This window comes from Gopherus evgoodei, chromosome 11 (genome assembly GCF_007399415.2).
Source record: "Gopherus evgoodei ecotype Sinaloan lineage chromosome 11, rGopEvg1_v1.p, whole genome shotgun sequence".
Classification (NCBI taxonomy): domain Eukaryota; kingdom Metazoa; phylum Chordata; order Testudines; family Testudinidae; genus Gopherus; species Gopherus evgoodei.
The window spans coordinates 12,050,830-12,064,262 of NC_044332.1; the positions used below are offsets into that span (position 1 = coordinate 12,050,830).

The 13,433-nt window shown below is 44.5% G+C and overlaps 1 protein-coding gene across 1 annotated transcript in view; it reads right to left on the bottom strand.

Annotated features, from left to right (window-relative positions):
* The window catches only part of ATIC (5-aminoimidazole-4-carboxamide ribonucleotide formyltransferase/IMP cyclohydrolase), a 31,325-nt gene extending 18,750 nt beyond the window's left edge, over window positions 1-12,575 (bottom strand). Inside the window, exons 1-7 of the mRNA XM_030579949.1 lie at window positions 12,384-12,575; window positions 9,743-9,869; window positions 7,595-7,671; window positions 6,195-6,261; window positions 4,345-4,433; window positions 2,214-2,365; window positions 1,971-2,127 (exon numbers count right to left, since the gene is read on the bottom strand). Of these exons, the coding sequence (XP_030435809.1) occupies window positions 1,971-2,127; window positions 2,214-2,365; window positions 4,345-4,433; window positions 6,195-6,261; window positions 7,595-7,671; window positions 9,743-9,869; window positions 12,384-12,405 (691 nt within the window). The 5' untranslated portion in view covers window positions 12,406-12,575. The remainder of the gene's footprint in view (window positions 1-1,970; window positions 2,128-2,213; window positions 2,366-4,344; window positions 4,434-6,194; window positions 6,262-7,594; window positions 7,672-9,742; window positions 9,870-12,383) is intronic.
* Window positions 12,576-13,433: the final 858 nt, after the last annotated feature.

Genomic DNA, 13,433 nt, shown 5'->3' on the forward strand with positions numbered 1-13,433 from the left:
TTTTTTTTTTTTAACTAAGTGGATATGGCCCTGATTCAGCAAGATACTTAACCACGTGCCTAACTTTAAACACATGCGCTGTCCAATTGACTTCAGCAGGACTACACACAGGGATAAAGTTAAGCAAATGCTTTTCAGCAAAGTACTTAATCTGGACCTTTAATCAGACATGCTAAACCAGAAGAAGAGCACAATCTCTCCCAGTGCCCCAAATGTGAAATAATCTCTACGTATTTTAACACTACCATGGCATCTGCACACTCAAAACTATAAACACAGAGAACCACCTGTTTTTGTGTTTCTGAACGGAGTGGAGGGGAGGAGGGGGATTGGAAGGATGATGGGGAAAAAAATTGTTCTTGCGTTCCTGAAGGAGACTAGGACACTTGAAACTAATACCATTCTGCTGACATGCAATGTAGACTTGCTAGCAAATCAGCTTTCAACTCCTGTCTGAGTCTCTTATGAGGTTCTTTAATTAAAACTACAAGGCAATGTGAATCATTAAGACCATTTCCTACTAGCATACTGCCTACACGTGAGGCATGAAAGCCAGAACGTCCGAACAGTGACACAGCAAACACTATTATGAGACCAAAAAAAGGAGCTATCCCCACCATATTTGAGGGTCATTCTGATGTCACGGGGATAAGGAAAGGGAAAACAGCAGAAAACTATCTAGAGAAGCATGACACAGAAGCCCTGTCTATATTAAAGGATCAGCTAGAAAAACAAGTGAAAGTAACCGACTGGTGAAATTTTACAGCCACAGATGTCCGAAAGGATGCTAAATAAGGAGAAGAGGAAGGAGAACGTTGTAAGAAACAGTAAAAGATTTTTCTTCCTGGATTTTAGTAATAAGTTAGGACAAAATAAGCTGTTGCAACTCAGTCCTTACACACTGGCTTAAATGGAACTGCATAGATTTACACCAGTTAAGGATCTATCCTTTAATATGAAATTACTGTAAAACTCACAGAAATTGTAGATACCAAATTTCCTCATGACAGCTACTGTCTCTCACGCTGTTCATTCGTTTAATTTCAAAGTGCTTCCTACTCAACAACCAACTCTTTACTAGAGACTTTTGCTGTGTGGCATTCAAACTAAGCAACTGCAAGACACTTCAATCCCAGGCAAACATCATGCCACAAAACAAGCCTGCTACTGTAATGGAAACAAATCTTTCTAGAACCGAGGTGCCAGTCTGGAAAGTACTTTGTCATCCTCATAGGATACCAGCACATCATCCTGCTTCTTTTAAAATTAACAGAACAGAAATATTTATCAAACACTTTTGCCTTTGTTGCAGCATTAACAATTTTACCATCTCCACCTAGTAACGAGCCTACCAATCCATTGCTAGGATTTATTTTGTTCTTAATTGTGTTATGTATGTTCCACTGTCATGGGGATAGGGAAAGGAAACTGCTGCAGGAAACTAGCTGGAAAAGCATAAAATAGAAGCCCTTAGTTAGAAGTTACCAAAAAAAAAAACGAGGAACAAAAAATCCTAGAGAACAAGTTAGGCAGTTGACTGGTTCTGCTTAACCCTAGGGAAATAAATACATATATTGCCTAGGATCAGGCAAGACTAATCAAGCATCAAACTTACTTTCCCTGGGCTTCCCACAGCCTTGCAGGGGAGAAAGCAGCCAGAACTGCATTTGGCCTACTCCCCCGCAATACAGCAGGCAGCCACTGGGGGAGCTACTGACCAAGGGATAACAGCTGCACAGACATTCCAGCCTCATACCTTTGCACAACTTGTCCTGGGCCTGCAGAGGGCGTGCTAGGAGGTGGCGCCCCCTCTTGGTAGAAGAGCTGATCCAAAACCTTCCCTTTTAAAGTCACAGAGCACAACTCAGGGAGGCATTCCCAATTCAGAATCAAATACACTCCCAGCAGTCACCCTGGAGGGCCACAGGGTGGACTCTGCTGCTGTAGCTCAGGCAATCCTTCTGTCTTACCAGTCAGAGGAAGCTTAGGCCTCAGCGTATAGAGCTGTGCGGGGGTCTGGTGGGGGTTCATGCCATAACGCAGCGGAAGCTGGGCAACCCCCTTGCTGTACTCCTTCCTGAAGTAATCGGAGATCGCGCCATCATACTGAGCAGTGTGAGTGAAAGCCTGAGGACAAAACAGGCAAGACCGTTTGGTTTCTAGGACACGCTCTCCAAAGGGAGCACAATTTTTTTCTAAAGAAGAGGACGGACCTTCAGGGCCAGCTGACGTCTGGTTTCCAAGGAGGTGTCTTGACTACTCGATGCCTTCATCTCTTCAGCCACAGTGGTATAATCTGCAGGGTCACACACGATTGTCACACGAGCATGGTTCTTTGCAGCAGCACGTAGCAGCGCTACTCCTCCTTCAAAAAAAGAAACCCAGAATGTGTAACATTTCTCTTCCATATCCAAAATACTTGGAAACTCACATCTTAGTGTAAGGTTGATGCCCTCTGACCTAGAGCTAAGGTATCACGGTTCCCTTCTTTACTAATATTCCATGGTGCCTGACATCTGAGGATCTCAAAGCCCTTTGCAAATATTAATGGTCCTGTATGTAAGCTCTGAGATCACCTTTCCCTCTTAAAACCAATCACATACTGCTATTAAAATATCTTTGATCACATAAGATGCCTGGTCCTTGCAAGAGACCTGGTGAGCAGACACCTGAGATAGGACATCATTCAGAAGCTTTCTCTTCATGAGACGCTGAACAGGGATGCTGTCCTGTTAGGTTAGTAACTAACACGAGGAGCAAAGTTACGTATCAGAGAGAAATCCACAATTGCAAGCCTTCCCTAGATGGCACCAAATCAAGGGTCCTACCCAATTTCACAATGGAGTAAATGGCGCACAAAGATAAGCCCCCGTATTTGTAACTGTTCCTTACAATGGTGATCCTCCTGATGCTTTTAATTGCTTAACTTTTCTTCCCCAAAGCATCTCATAGACTCAGAGACTTTAAGGTCAGAAGGGACCACTATGATCATCTAGTCTGACCTCCTGCACAATGCAGGCCACAGAATCTCACCCACCCACTCCTGTAACAAACCTCTAACCTATGTCTGAGTTATTGAAGTCCTCAAATTGTGGTTTGAAGACCTCAAGCTGCAGATAATCCATCAGCAAGTGACCCATGCCCCATAGGAAGGCGAATAAATCTCCAGGGCCTCTGCCAATCTGCCCTGGAGGAAAATTCCTTCCCGACCCCAAATACTGGCAATCAGTTAAACCCTGAGCATGTGGGCAAGACTCACCAGCCAGCACCCAGGAAAGAATTCTCTGTAGTAACTCAGATCCCACGCATCTAACATCCCATCACAGACCACTGGGCATACTTACCTGCTGATAATTAAAGATCAGTTGCCAAATTAATTGCCAAACTTAATCCCATCATACCATCCCCTCCATAAACTTATCAAGCTTAGTCATAAAGCCAGATATGTCTTTTGCCCCCATTACTTCCCTTGGAAGGCTGTTCCAGAACTTCACTCCTCTAATGGTTAGAAACCTTCGTCTAATTTCAAGTCTAAACTTCCTAGTGTCCAGTTTATACCCATTTGTTCTTGTGTCCACATTGGTACTTAGCTTAAATAATTCCTCTCCCTCCCTAATATTTATCCCTCTGATATATTTATAAATGAGCAACCATATCCCCCCTCAACCTTCTTTTGGTTAGGCTAAACAAGCCAAGCTCTTTAAGTCTCCTTTCATGAGATGGGCTACTAGGATGATCCATGGAATGGAAAACCTCTCTCACATCCTAGCAGCCCTTCTCACATCCTAGTAGCCCATCTATTTCTCATTGCATTGCCATGTGCTGCAGGAAGACACTTAACCTGCTCTCCACACTGCAAGAGTCTGCCCAACTTGCCTCTTCTAAACAAAGCCCCTGCATGTACACACGGTGCTTCTGTAAGACAGACTGCGCTATTCCACCAGCTGAGCAGTGCGGCTTACCAGTCAGTTAGAATGAATCTGTGTTACTGTAACTTTCATTATTCTATTCCTGAAGGGCATCCCCATTTCACCCTGCCACCCAAGCTTGGTCAACACTCGCCCTTCCTCGACTGGCAATTGCCATAATGTTTTGCCAAGTGGTCACAGCCACCTGAGCGAACTGTGTTAACACGGTACCACAGATCAACCAAAAAAGGGCTCAGAGTGACAATATCATTATCACCACTGCAGACCTTTATGGATGCATGAAGTCTCCCAGGAAGAGGGACAGAGGTCACTAACGGACCAGAGATCAATGCCTTTCATCAGCTATCACTTTTCCCATAGCTATCACGTCAGCCCTCAGTGAAAGGTTTGTTCTCTCAGTTTCCCATGGACTTACCAATGTCTATGTTTTCAACCGCCTCCTGTACAGTGACGTTTGGGGAAGACACAGTCTTCACAAAGGGGTACAGGTTACAAACCACAATTCTGGAAAGTGATGAGGAAAAGCCTGGGTTACTCATCAAGAAGTAGGGTAGTCAAGTCAGACTAAGCTGTTCCCACAGTACAGTCACTGTTCTTTCCTCATGTCCTTGTTTCTGACATGAGACCAGCACAAAATCCTAAACTCAGATCTGTGCCTCTCCTAAGGAAGTGGAGATTGCTAAAACTCATTGATTCATACATTCTATGGCCAGAAGGGACCACTGTGATAATCTAGTCTGACCTCTCGCATAACCCAGCCAATAGGACTTCCCTGTATTAATTCCCGGTTCAAGATCTGCTTGAACTACAGCGTCTTTTTTAGGACAACATCCATTCTGGATTTTAAAATTTCCAGTGAGGGAGAATCCACTTGCTAAATTGTTCCGATGATTAACTACCCTGGGCTAACCATTTTCGATATGACCTTCACAAGTCTTTCATCTTCCAGACAGTCCTATTTTGCTATGTCCCATTCATTTGGGCCTCACCATATTTCTAATCACCTTTACTACCCATCACTGCGTCTTTTCACAGTCTTCGTGAAGAGCCGCACCCTCACCCAGTGACTTTACACCTGTATCTATGCAAATCAAAACGGTAAGCCATTGCATTCACCATCCTGACTTCAATGGAGCCATGCAAATCACACTAGCTGAGGATGAAGTCCCATATCTTTTAAGTCAGTTAATCAAAATCAGATGCAGTGAAGGTAAATCATTGCTTACTAGAATACAGAGCAATGAGGACATTTATTCCCTTCTGAATTTAGCCAGGCCTTTTCTAACATCCTATGTGCCTTGGGCTGGCATCCTCACTGAACTATCTAGGTTGATTCCCTCTTTCTTACACCCTAGGCCGAGGTAGTCAATAGATGGACCGCAAGCCAAGTCTGGGCCACCAGACACGTTTGAACAGCCTGCGAGATCTTTTTATTTACTTATTATCATTATTGTCGTGGGAAACTGTTTCTCTGGATTTTGAGCCTTGACTATAGCTTGACAGAAAAAAATAATTGACTACCCCTGCCCTAGGCTTTCAAATCCAGCCCAAGACTGATCTGTGCAGACTATTTATCACAGCTCAATTCCACCTCCTTTCATGCGAATCAGTCCCTCGATAATTTAATTCAGCCACTCGTTTTTAAATTGAATGCGCTACAAGAGAAGTAGTGGTTACTTATGTCTGCCAGTGAAAGTTGATCATTACTCTGAGGTGACCAATCCCCCAGGCGAATATACTGATAAAGAAATTAATGCAGATATAGAGCAAGGTGAACAGAAGGGATCTATGTTGCTTAGTGTTTTGACCTCTTGGGATCTCATCTGCTCTTTCATGTTGACTCTGAAAAAGAGCTATTTGCTGTCTATAATCTAGCCCAACAACCTTTGTAGAGGCCCATCCCAATTCTTATGTTTAATCCATCTATCTACGTGTTGAAATCCAAACAGCTCTGTGCAAATCTCAAAGCATATGTTTATTAAGCAAACATTTCAAAATCAAAAATAAAACGATCAGATCAACCCTCTTGAGCCCTATCTGCTATAGTTCTAGCTAGAAACACAGATCTGCAACAAACTAACCAATAAAATCCACCTATCCAGTGATTCCAACAGGGAAAAGGAAGAAGAACACGGATGTGCCTTTTCCTCTTTGGGGATGGTGCTGTGATCCCTTCCACTCCCACTCACTGGCATTCCCTGATTGGTCTCTATAAACTTTTTCTCATGATTACTGGTTAGCTGTGCCGCGTATTCAGACATTTACCTTACAAGGCTGAACCCCTGTTTGTCCATATCAGCTCCATCTTCTGGAATATTACGAGCCAAGATTCCTGATTACAAAAACAGCAGGTTTTAACAAAGGATAATTAAAACTTTCTCAGCCGCTTTCTTCAGAGTACATGCTCTCTCTGAGATTTTATTCCATAAACTCATTCTGATTATGTTTAAGTTACAACTGCAGCAGCAAAAATCCCATTGTATTGGCTTTCTGGCTGCTCAACTTTCACTCTAATAGATTTTTAATAGATTTTCCAGCACTAAATCCCAGGGGAACTCCAAGTGCTGAACACAAAGCCCCAAAACAACTGCACTTAATGAGCAGCCAGCTGCTTATCATAAAACATGGGAATGGTCACCGAAGGCTTTGATGCATAGGTAAGGAGGAAAAAGCCATCTGTGACCTGCCACCCAACAATACATAAACCCCATGAAACAAATGAGGAGGTAATAAAGTGGAGCCTTGAGCAGAATGAGAGACCTGACAGGCTGGCGTACAGTAAATGGGAGAGGAATCTAGAGCTGAATGTCCCCTGAAGAGACCTTCCTTTTCCAGTCCTCTCAAGAGTGTGAAATGAGATGGCTAACAGGTCCAACCCTACGGATCTCAAGTGCTGCAACAGGAGATGAAGCACGAGATGGCTCATTGGGTAGACTGGCCAAATAACTGCAGTTCTTCCAAAAGAAAGAACTTGAATCACCTCAATGAACGGGGAGCCAGTGAAGCTTACAAAGTGCAGGAATCACCCACCAAAGCCGAAGCTGCCATGGGGCCCCATTCTGCAGGCCAAATTCATCTACAGGTCAAGTTCAGTGGAGCTGCACCTGCTGGAACAGGTTTAAATTTCAGTCTGCCAGGAGTTTGCAAGGGAAGTCCAAGGAAGGCCACACTGCATTGCAGTAAGATCGCTGCATGTCACAACTCTTGAGTACTGTCAGAGCTGAGCAGCTCTGCTCGCAGCTGAAACCAGGCTGAAGTATTCTTCCTGTAGATACGTGCTATGCCCAGGACAACGAGTTTCATTGTGGTCAAACATCATCAACAGAGAGGGTGGCCACTACACATGCAAGAGCCTCCTGGCATGTCTCCTACTGAGTGAACAATGCCTCCTACCTTGTTGCTAGAGTGATGAGCGGTGACTCCTCAGTCTCCAGCATTCTGGAGGGAAGACACTAGTCTGACGAAAGGGTGCTGGTCAGTGTGCCACACATTCTAACAGCCAGAGAACGATGCAGCTCCCGTTCATTGCGTGTGGGTTACAACTGCGTGACCTGTAGCTTCATTGATCCTCATTCCCCAATTCTTTCACCCAAACCCCTGAAGGGCCATCCAGCAAGCCCCCTTGATTTCCATTTCAAAATGGAAGGACATTGGCAATAACTTACCAGCATGGACTGCGGGGTGCAGGGTTTTCACACGTCCCCCTAACATTTCAGGAAATCCGGTAAGATCGGACACATCTCTGCTCAAGGGGGAAACAAAACATTGAAATGACTGCTCAGCACATGACAGACTGAGTGGTTCTGCAGGCTCCATATTCTCATTCATAGCCCAATTTGGTGCTATTTAAGTCAATGGGAATTTTAACACTGGCTATAATGGGAAGAGGTTCAGACCCTAGAAACCTCCAAACTTTCAAGGGATGCCCAAGATTAGGAAGGCCAAAAATAAGACTTTGCAGCTTTGCGTTGATGAAAATCACGACTTCTCTGTCTCCAAACACTACTGAAGAGAGAGCACAATTCTCGGAAGTGGCAGGGCCCTGTACGTTCACAAGACTGGAGCAGATGGAAGGCATGATAAATAAGTTGTCAGTGTATCACACAACTCAGTTTCTTCCAGTATTGCATCCTTCTTGTGAAGGGCTGGTAGACGTTTCAGGAAAGGGAGTCACGGAAACTATTCTCCGTTAAGGCTGGTATGGTTTAGGGTTCCATTACATCTGGCATCTCTCTGACACTAGCTAAGAAAATGACCCTGCAAGTAACCGTTGTTAGCAGAAACACGCTAGGAATGCTCGTTTAACTCTCTTTCACAATTTAACTGATTTCCTACACTTAACAAGGCATAGAGCTGTATTTTATGTAAAACCTACATCCAACACAGCATAAAAGAGGAAGGTCACTGGTTTCCATATCTGCCCTGAACAGCACAGCAGGAGTTCCCAAAATAAATAAATATATCTAATGGGCATCAGCTGCATTTCCCATGAATGGAAACAAAGCATGTATTTTTTAATCAAATTAAGCTGACCTGCACAGTTATTTTGTGAAAGGGCTTTTATACTGAAATAACCAGCCAAGTCAATGTGACCTACAAAAAAACAACATTATCTCTGTCTTAAACTATTTTATCCTGGAAGATATGGGCTAGATAACTGAATAAGAACTTGTACAAATGAGCAGTGAGATCAATCTTAGAAGAAACATTACATGAGGAAGCTGACACAATCATTTTAAAGATCCAGCATTTTAGATACAGTATAATTATTCCGCTCTCAGACACACGTTCAAGGTATCAGCACCATTCCTCCTGGAAAATGTGGCTTTAATCCCACTGCTGTTATATTGTTCACTGTTCTTCACAGTTAGCCATAGCTAATGCATTATGAAATTATGGATTTGCTTTTCATTTCCTTTGCCTCGTGACTGTTTATAATTAGAAGGATCTGTAAATTGGGGAGGGAATGAGACTAACGTGACCATCCCTAAGTGCTGTCACCTCTAGAGAGAGGGACCAGAAACACAACCTCAGCAGAATTTTGGAGGAAACATAAATTAATGGAGATGCCACCAAAGCTTCTCTTGCCACGTTCACCGTCTCCGCAAATGACCAACAGCCAGTCAAGCCGAGCGCTTTAACGGATTTGCCATCAATACACTGGAAACTATTTATATTTGACTGAAACTGCTTTTGATTGGTGGAGTGCGGAGACCCAGAATCAAAACATTTCCTCAAATCACAAGCTGAACTGGCTAGAGACTCTGCGCGCTTCCCTTTTCAGTGGAGGAGTGCTCACTCTTTCCTGCCTGTCACACACTGAGGACACCCCAAATCATTTGCCACTTTTCAAAAGCCGGGCCATCATTTTCAGACAGACAATTTGTGGTTTTGAACAGAAATAATCTCCAAATCCCCATAAAACCCTGTAACATTTCCTACTCTCCAAGAAGGAGCAAAGACCAGTTTTCAGCTGCCAGCACAGACTAGCACTAAGGCCTGATTTTTTAAGACAACACATTGCCTCACAGGAGAGGAACTGGGTCAGGGCAAACATGAGAACACCTGGATTGCAGGAACCCTCACTTCCCCATCATCACCACACACACTCCTTCATCTCAACAGTCTTTGGACTCAATCTGTTTCCAGCCAAGGAGCCAGACCTTGAGTTCTGTTCCATTTAAATGGTATAGTTCCCTCTCCATCTTCGTCTCAAATCACAGCAAACTAATCAAATGATTTAACATTTTCAGATGGTTTGATATATTTTTTGTTGGGAATAACGTTGACACAGAGAGAGAGAGAGCTCTTACCTGACGTTCAGGCCAGCATCCCTAAGACAGTTTGCCGTTCCTCCAGAGGCAACCAAACCCAACCCAAGAGAGTTGAGGCATTTCGCAAATTCTACCAGACCAGTCTTGTCTGAGACACTGAATAAAGCTAGGAGAAGAAGAGAAGAGAGGGAACATTTTGGTAACACACAGGTGGATTTCCCCTCCCTTTACCACATTGCATAAAGTAACAGATTTAAGGCCAAATACGCAACTAACCTCACTAAACAATTTTTAAATCAAAACTAGAAATTACTCCTGTAGACAACCTGCGTGTTCAAATGCCAACAGGATCTGCTGCCTTGCTGAGTAACTGCACAATCTAACAGTATCATTAAACATTTGCCCATACTCCTGGAAGGCTGTGCAGTCTAGTAGAAAGGGAACTCAACTGGCATTAGGTTCTACACTTCTAGCTCTGCCACTGGCCTGCTGGATGACCTCGGGCAAGTCATTTTGCCGATCTGTGCCTCAGTTTCCCCATCTGTAAAACAGGAATAATGACACTGACCTTCTTCATAAAGCACTTTGAGATCTATGGATGAAAAGATAGGAGCTGGGTATCGTTTATTATAATAGTGTTTAAGTGAGGTTTTGGGGGAGAGATTTGAATTCATTTTAAAACTAATTATAATGGGGGGAGGGACGCAAATTATGTTGATGGCTTTGAAGTGCTCAGTCAGAATATTTTTTCTAAAACACATGGTTAGCTCTAGTTATAAGGTGTTCGCTTACACAGGAAGGAAGAATAATTCCCGGCTGAAGTTTTCTGGCCTGTGTAATGCAGGAGGTCAGCTGAAATAACCACAATGGTTGCCTTCTGGCATTTCAAATTAGTATAATTCCACCTGCAAGACCAACATACAACTGCAAATTTTTTTTGTGCTCAAACTGAATGTCCACAACTCTGAAAAATAAGGCCCTGGATATTTGCAAAAATAGCAACTTGCTTATTTCACTTGGCTTGGGAGTAGCTAATGGAAACTTTACAAGGGAACAACAATAGTGTCTAGGAATGGATTTATCAAAAGGTGGCACAAGGTGACTGTGAATTCCTATCTATTATCTTAGCAGTGCAGATTAATGGCACCAACAGCCCACAGTTCACAGATCCAGCACATTGATATCATTAAGCCCTGAACTTGCAACATTTACCTCTGAGTAACTTCATGCATAAAAAAGTTACTCAGAGGTGTTTACAGGGTCGGAGACTTTCTGGACCAAGCAGGAATAGATGCAGTTGCTATTGTCCTGAGCAGTACTGCTCCGAGTTAACCAGATTTTATATTTCAAAGTGCTTTACAAGCATTAAACACGCACACTCGTCGGTATATCTTCATTTTACAATGGGTAAACCGAGGAAAAGAAAGGTTAAGTTACTTGCCTAAACAAGTGCCACAGCAAGTTGTTGTAAGGAATAGAAAACGCAGGCCAGGACAAGATCTTAACCAAGGCCCTGACCAGGGGTTTGGATCAGCACATGCAGACCACCAGAGCACCAAAGAACTGATTGCAAAGCTGGGGCTCTTAACATTTCTAAGTGAGGACATCAGGTCCCAGAAGATCAATGTGCAAGTAATGAGTGGGGAGGCAGTTTTTTATTCACTATTTTGAAGCAGCTTCTGTGTATTCATAGCTGCATCTGCTTATACTTCCAGCAGCTACAGAGCAAGCTGGGTTCTACTCAGCTCCAGACATAATCCCAACTAATAACTAAGGCCATGTCCATACTTACAAGCTCACAGCAGCCCTGCTGTGAGAACACTTGTGTAGCCATGTTACACCGACTTTATGTTGCTCAGGGGTGTGAAAAAACCCACACCCCTGAGCAACAGAAGTTTTGCCGACACAAATGCTAGTGTGGACACGGCCTAAATGCCATGTTAACAGTCATGCATGGGGCCAATTCATGGTTGTGCCTTACACTTCGTGCAGTTATGTATGTCTGTGCATCTTACTAGATGACCTCCTGAGGGCTCTTCCAACCTAATCTTCTATGATGCTATGAAATGGCACGCTCCCAAATCTAAAATGCTATTTAGAAACATTTTGCACATGCTTTATGGTCATGTGACACTGATGTAAATTATTGTGATTTGGAAACCCTGGACAATTGCAAAGGGAACCCAACCAACCCCAACCCCCTTTGCTGGTTGTTTCTTACATTTCAAACGGGATTTCACTGCACCCTTGCTGGGCGAGGGGGATTTTGAGGTGGGAGAATCCAACTAATATTTTTAACGCCCGACATAAAAAATGCTCACAGGCCCCATTTCAATCTGCCCAGGGACGTACAGAGATCCTGTTTCAAACACCTGCTCAGAAGCATCATGGACTCTTCTCCCCCTCCCTCCTTTTTCCATGGCCTGGGGCACCAGCATCTCAAAGCCCTTTTGGCTGGATCGAGCGTTAGCTCCGGATCCAAGCAATGCAACGTCAGGCCCATGCAATACAGCCCCGGATTTAAACCCCCTCGAGCCCAGTCACGCTGCGTCGCACGCAGATTACTAAAGGTTAAAGTCCCTCCCGCTAGGCCGCAGGCTGCTGCAGGCTAGGCTCAGACACTGCAGCTGCAATCGGGGGTGGCGCTGCAAGACCCCGGGGCGCGCGGCGGGGGCATTACCCAGCTGCTGCCCCGTAGCCATGCTCGGCGGCGGACCCGATCCTGGCGGCGGCGGCTGCGCTGGGGGGCGAAAGAGAGAAATGCACGTGGGGCGGCCCTAGGAAGCGCCGCGCAGGAAGTGGGGTTGCAGCTGCATGCTGGGAGCGGCTGAGCCGTCTGCAGAGACCCAGCTACGTCCCCAAGGGCGGGGACCAGCTGACTACAACAGTCGGTGCAGTAAATGCAGAGCCACGCGCCGCCCTATGGTTGCTGCAAGCCCCGTCGTGCTTCTGCATCACACAGGCAAGGCGGCCCGCCCGCCCGCGCTTGGGAAAGCTGCTGCGGGGCCCCGGCTGAGTTTGGAGCCAATTTCAGAGCCAAAATGTTGGCCGGCCCGGCACTGCCTGCATGCAAAGCAAACTCCAGATCCTAATTCCTAGTCTCAGCTAGGAAGGTTTTACCAGCGTAGCTGTACCAGCAAATTATAGATGCAGTTTTACTAGCAAAAAACCCCCAAACCAACCCACCACCAAAACAAAACCTTTTTGCAGGTCTAACTTCTTATACCACTGGTTAAGCCTTTGGCAGGCAACGCTATGTTGTGTGGCAAAATCCCACCTGACAACTATGCTGGCAAAACTTTCTAGCATAGACCTACCCTAACACAAATCCTAGGTCTTTCTCAAAAGGTCCAAAGCTGGTAGAAATTTTCCAAATTTCAATTAAAAATGTAAAAAATATTTTGAATTTCAATTAAAGGACCTGGTATAAAATAACATTTGTACAAAACCTGGTTCTTGAGTAAAAGGATATTTGCAGTTTAGTCTCAAAACAAGCATCCCTTTCCCACCCCTTCAATGTACCAATGAGCCGTGAGCAGATGTGGTTCTGGACCAGGGGTGCAAGTACTCTTGGGGATGCACAGAGGTCTTTAAGGGGGTACATCAACTTGTGCAGATATTTGCCTAGTTTAACAGCATGCTACATAGAAAGCACTACCGAAGTAACTACAAATTAAAATTTCATACAGGCAATGACTTACACAGCTCCGCATACTGTACACTGAAATGT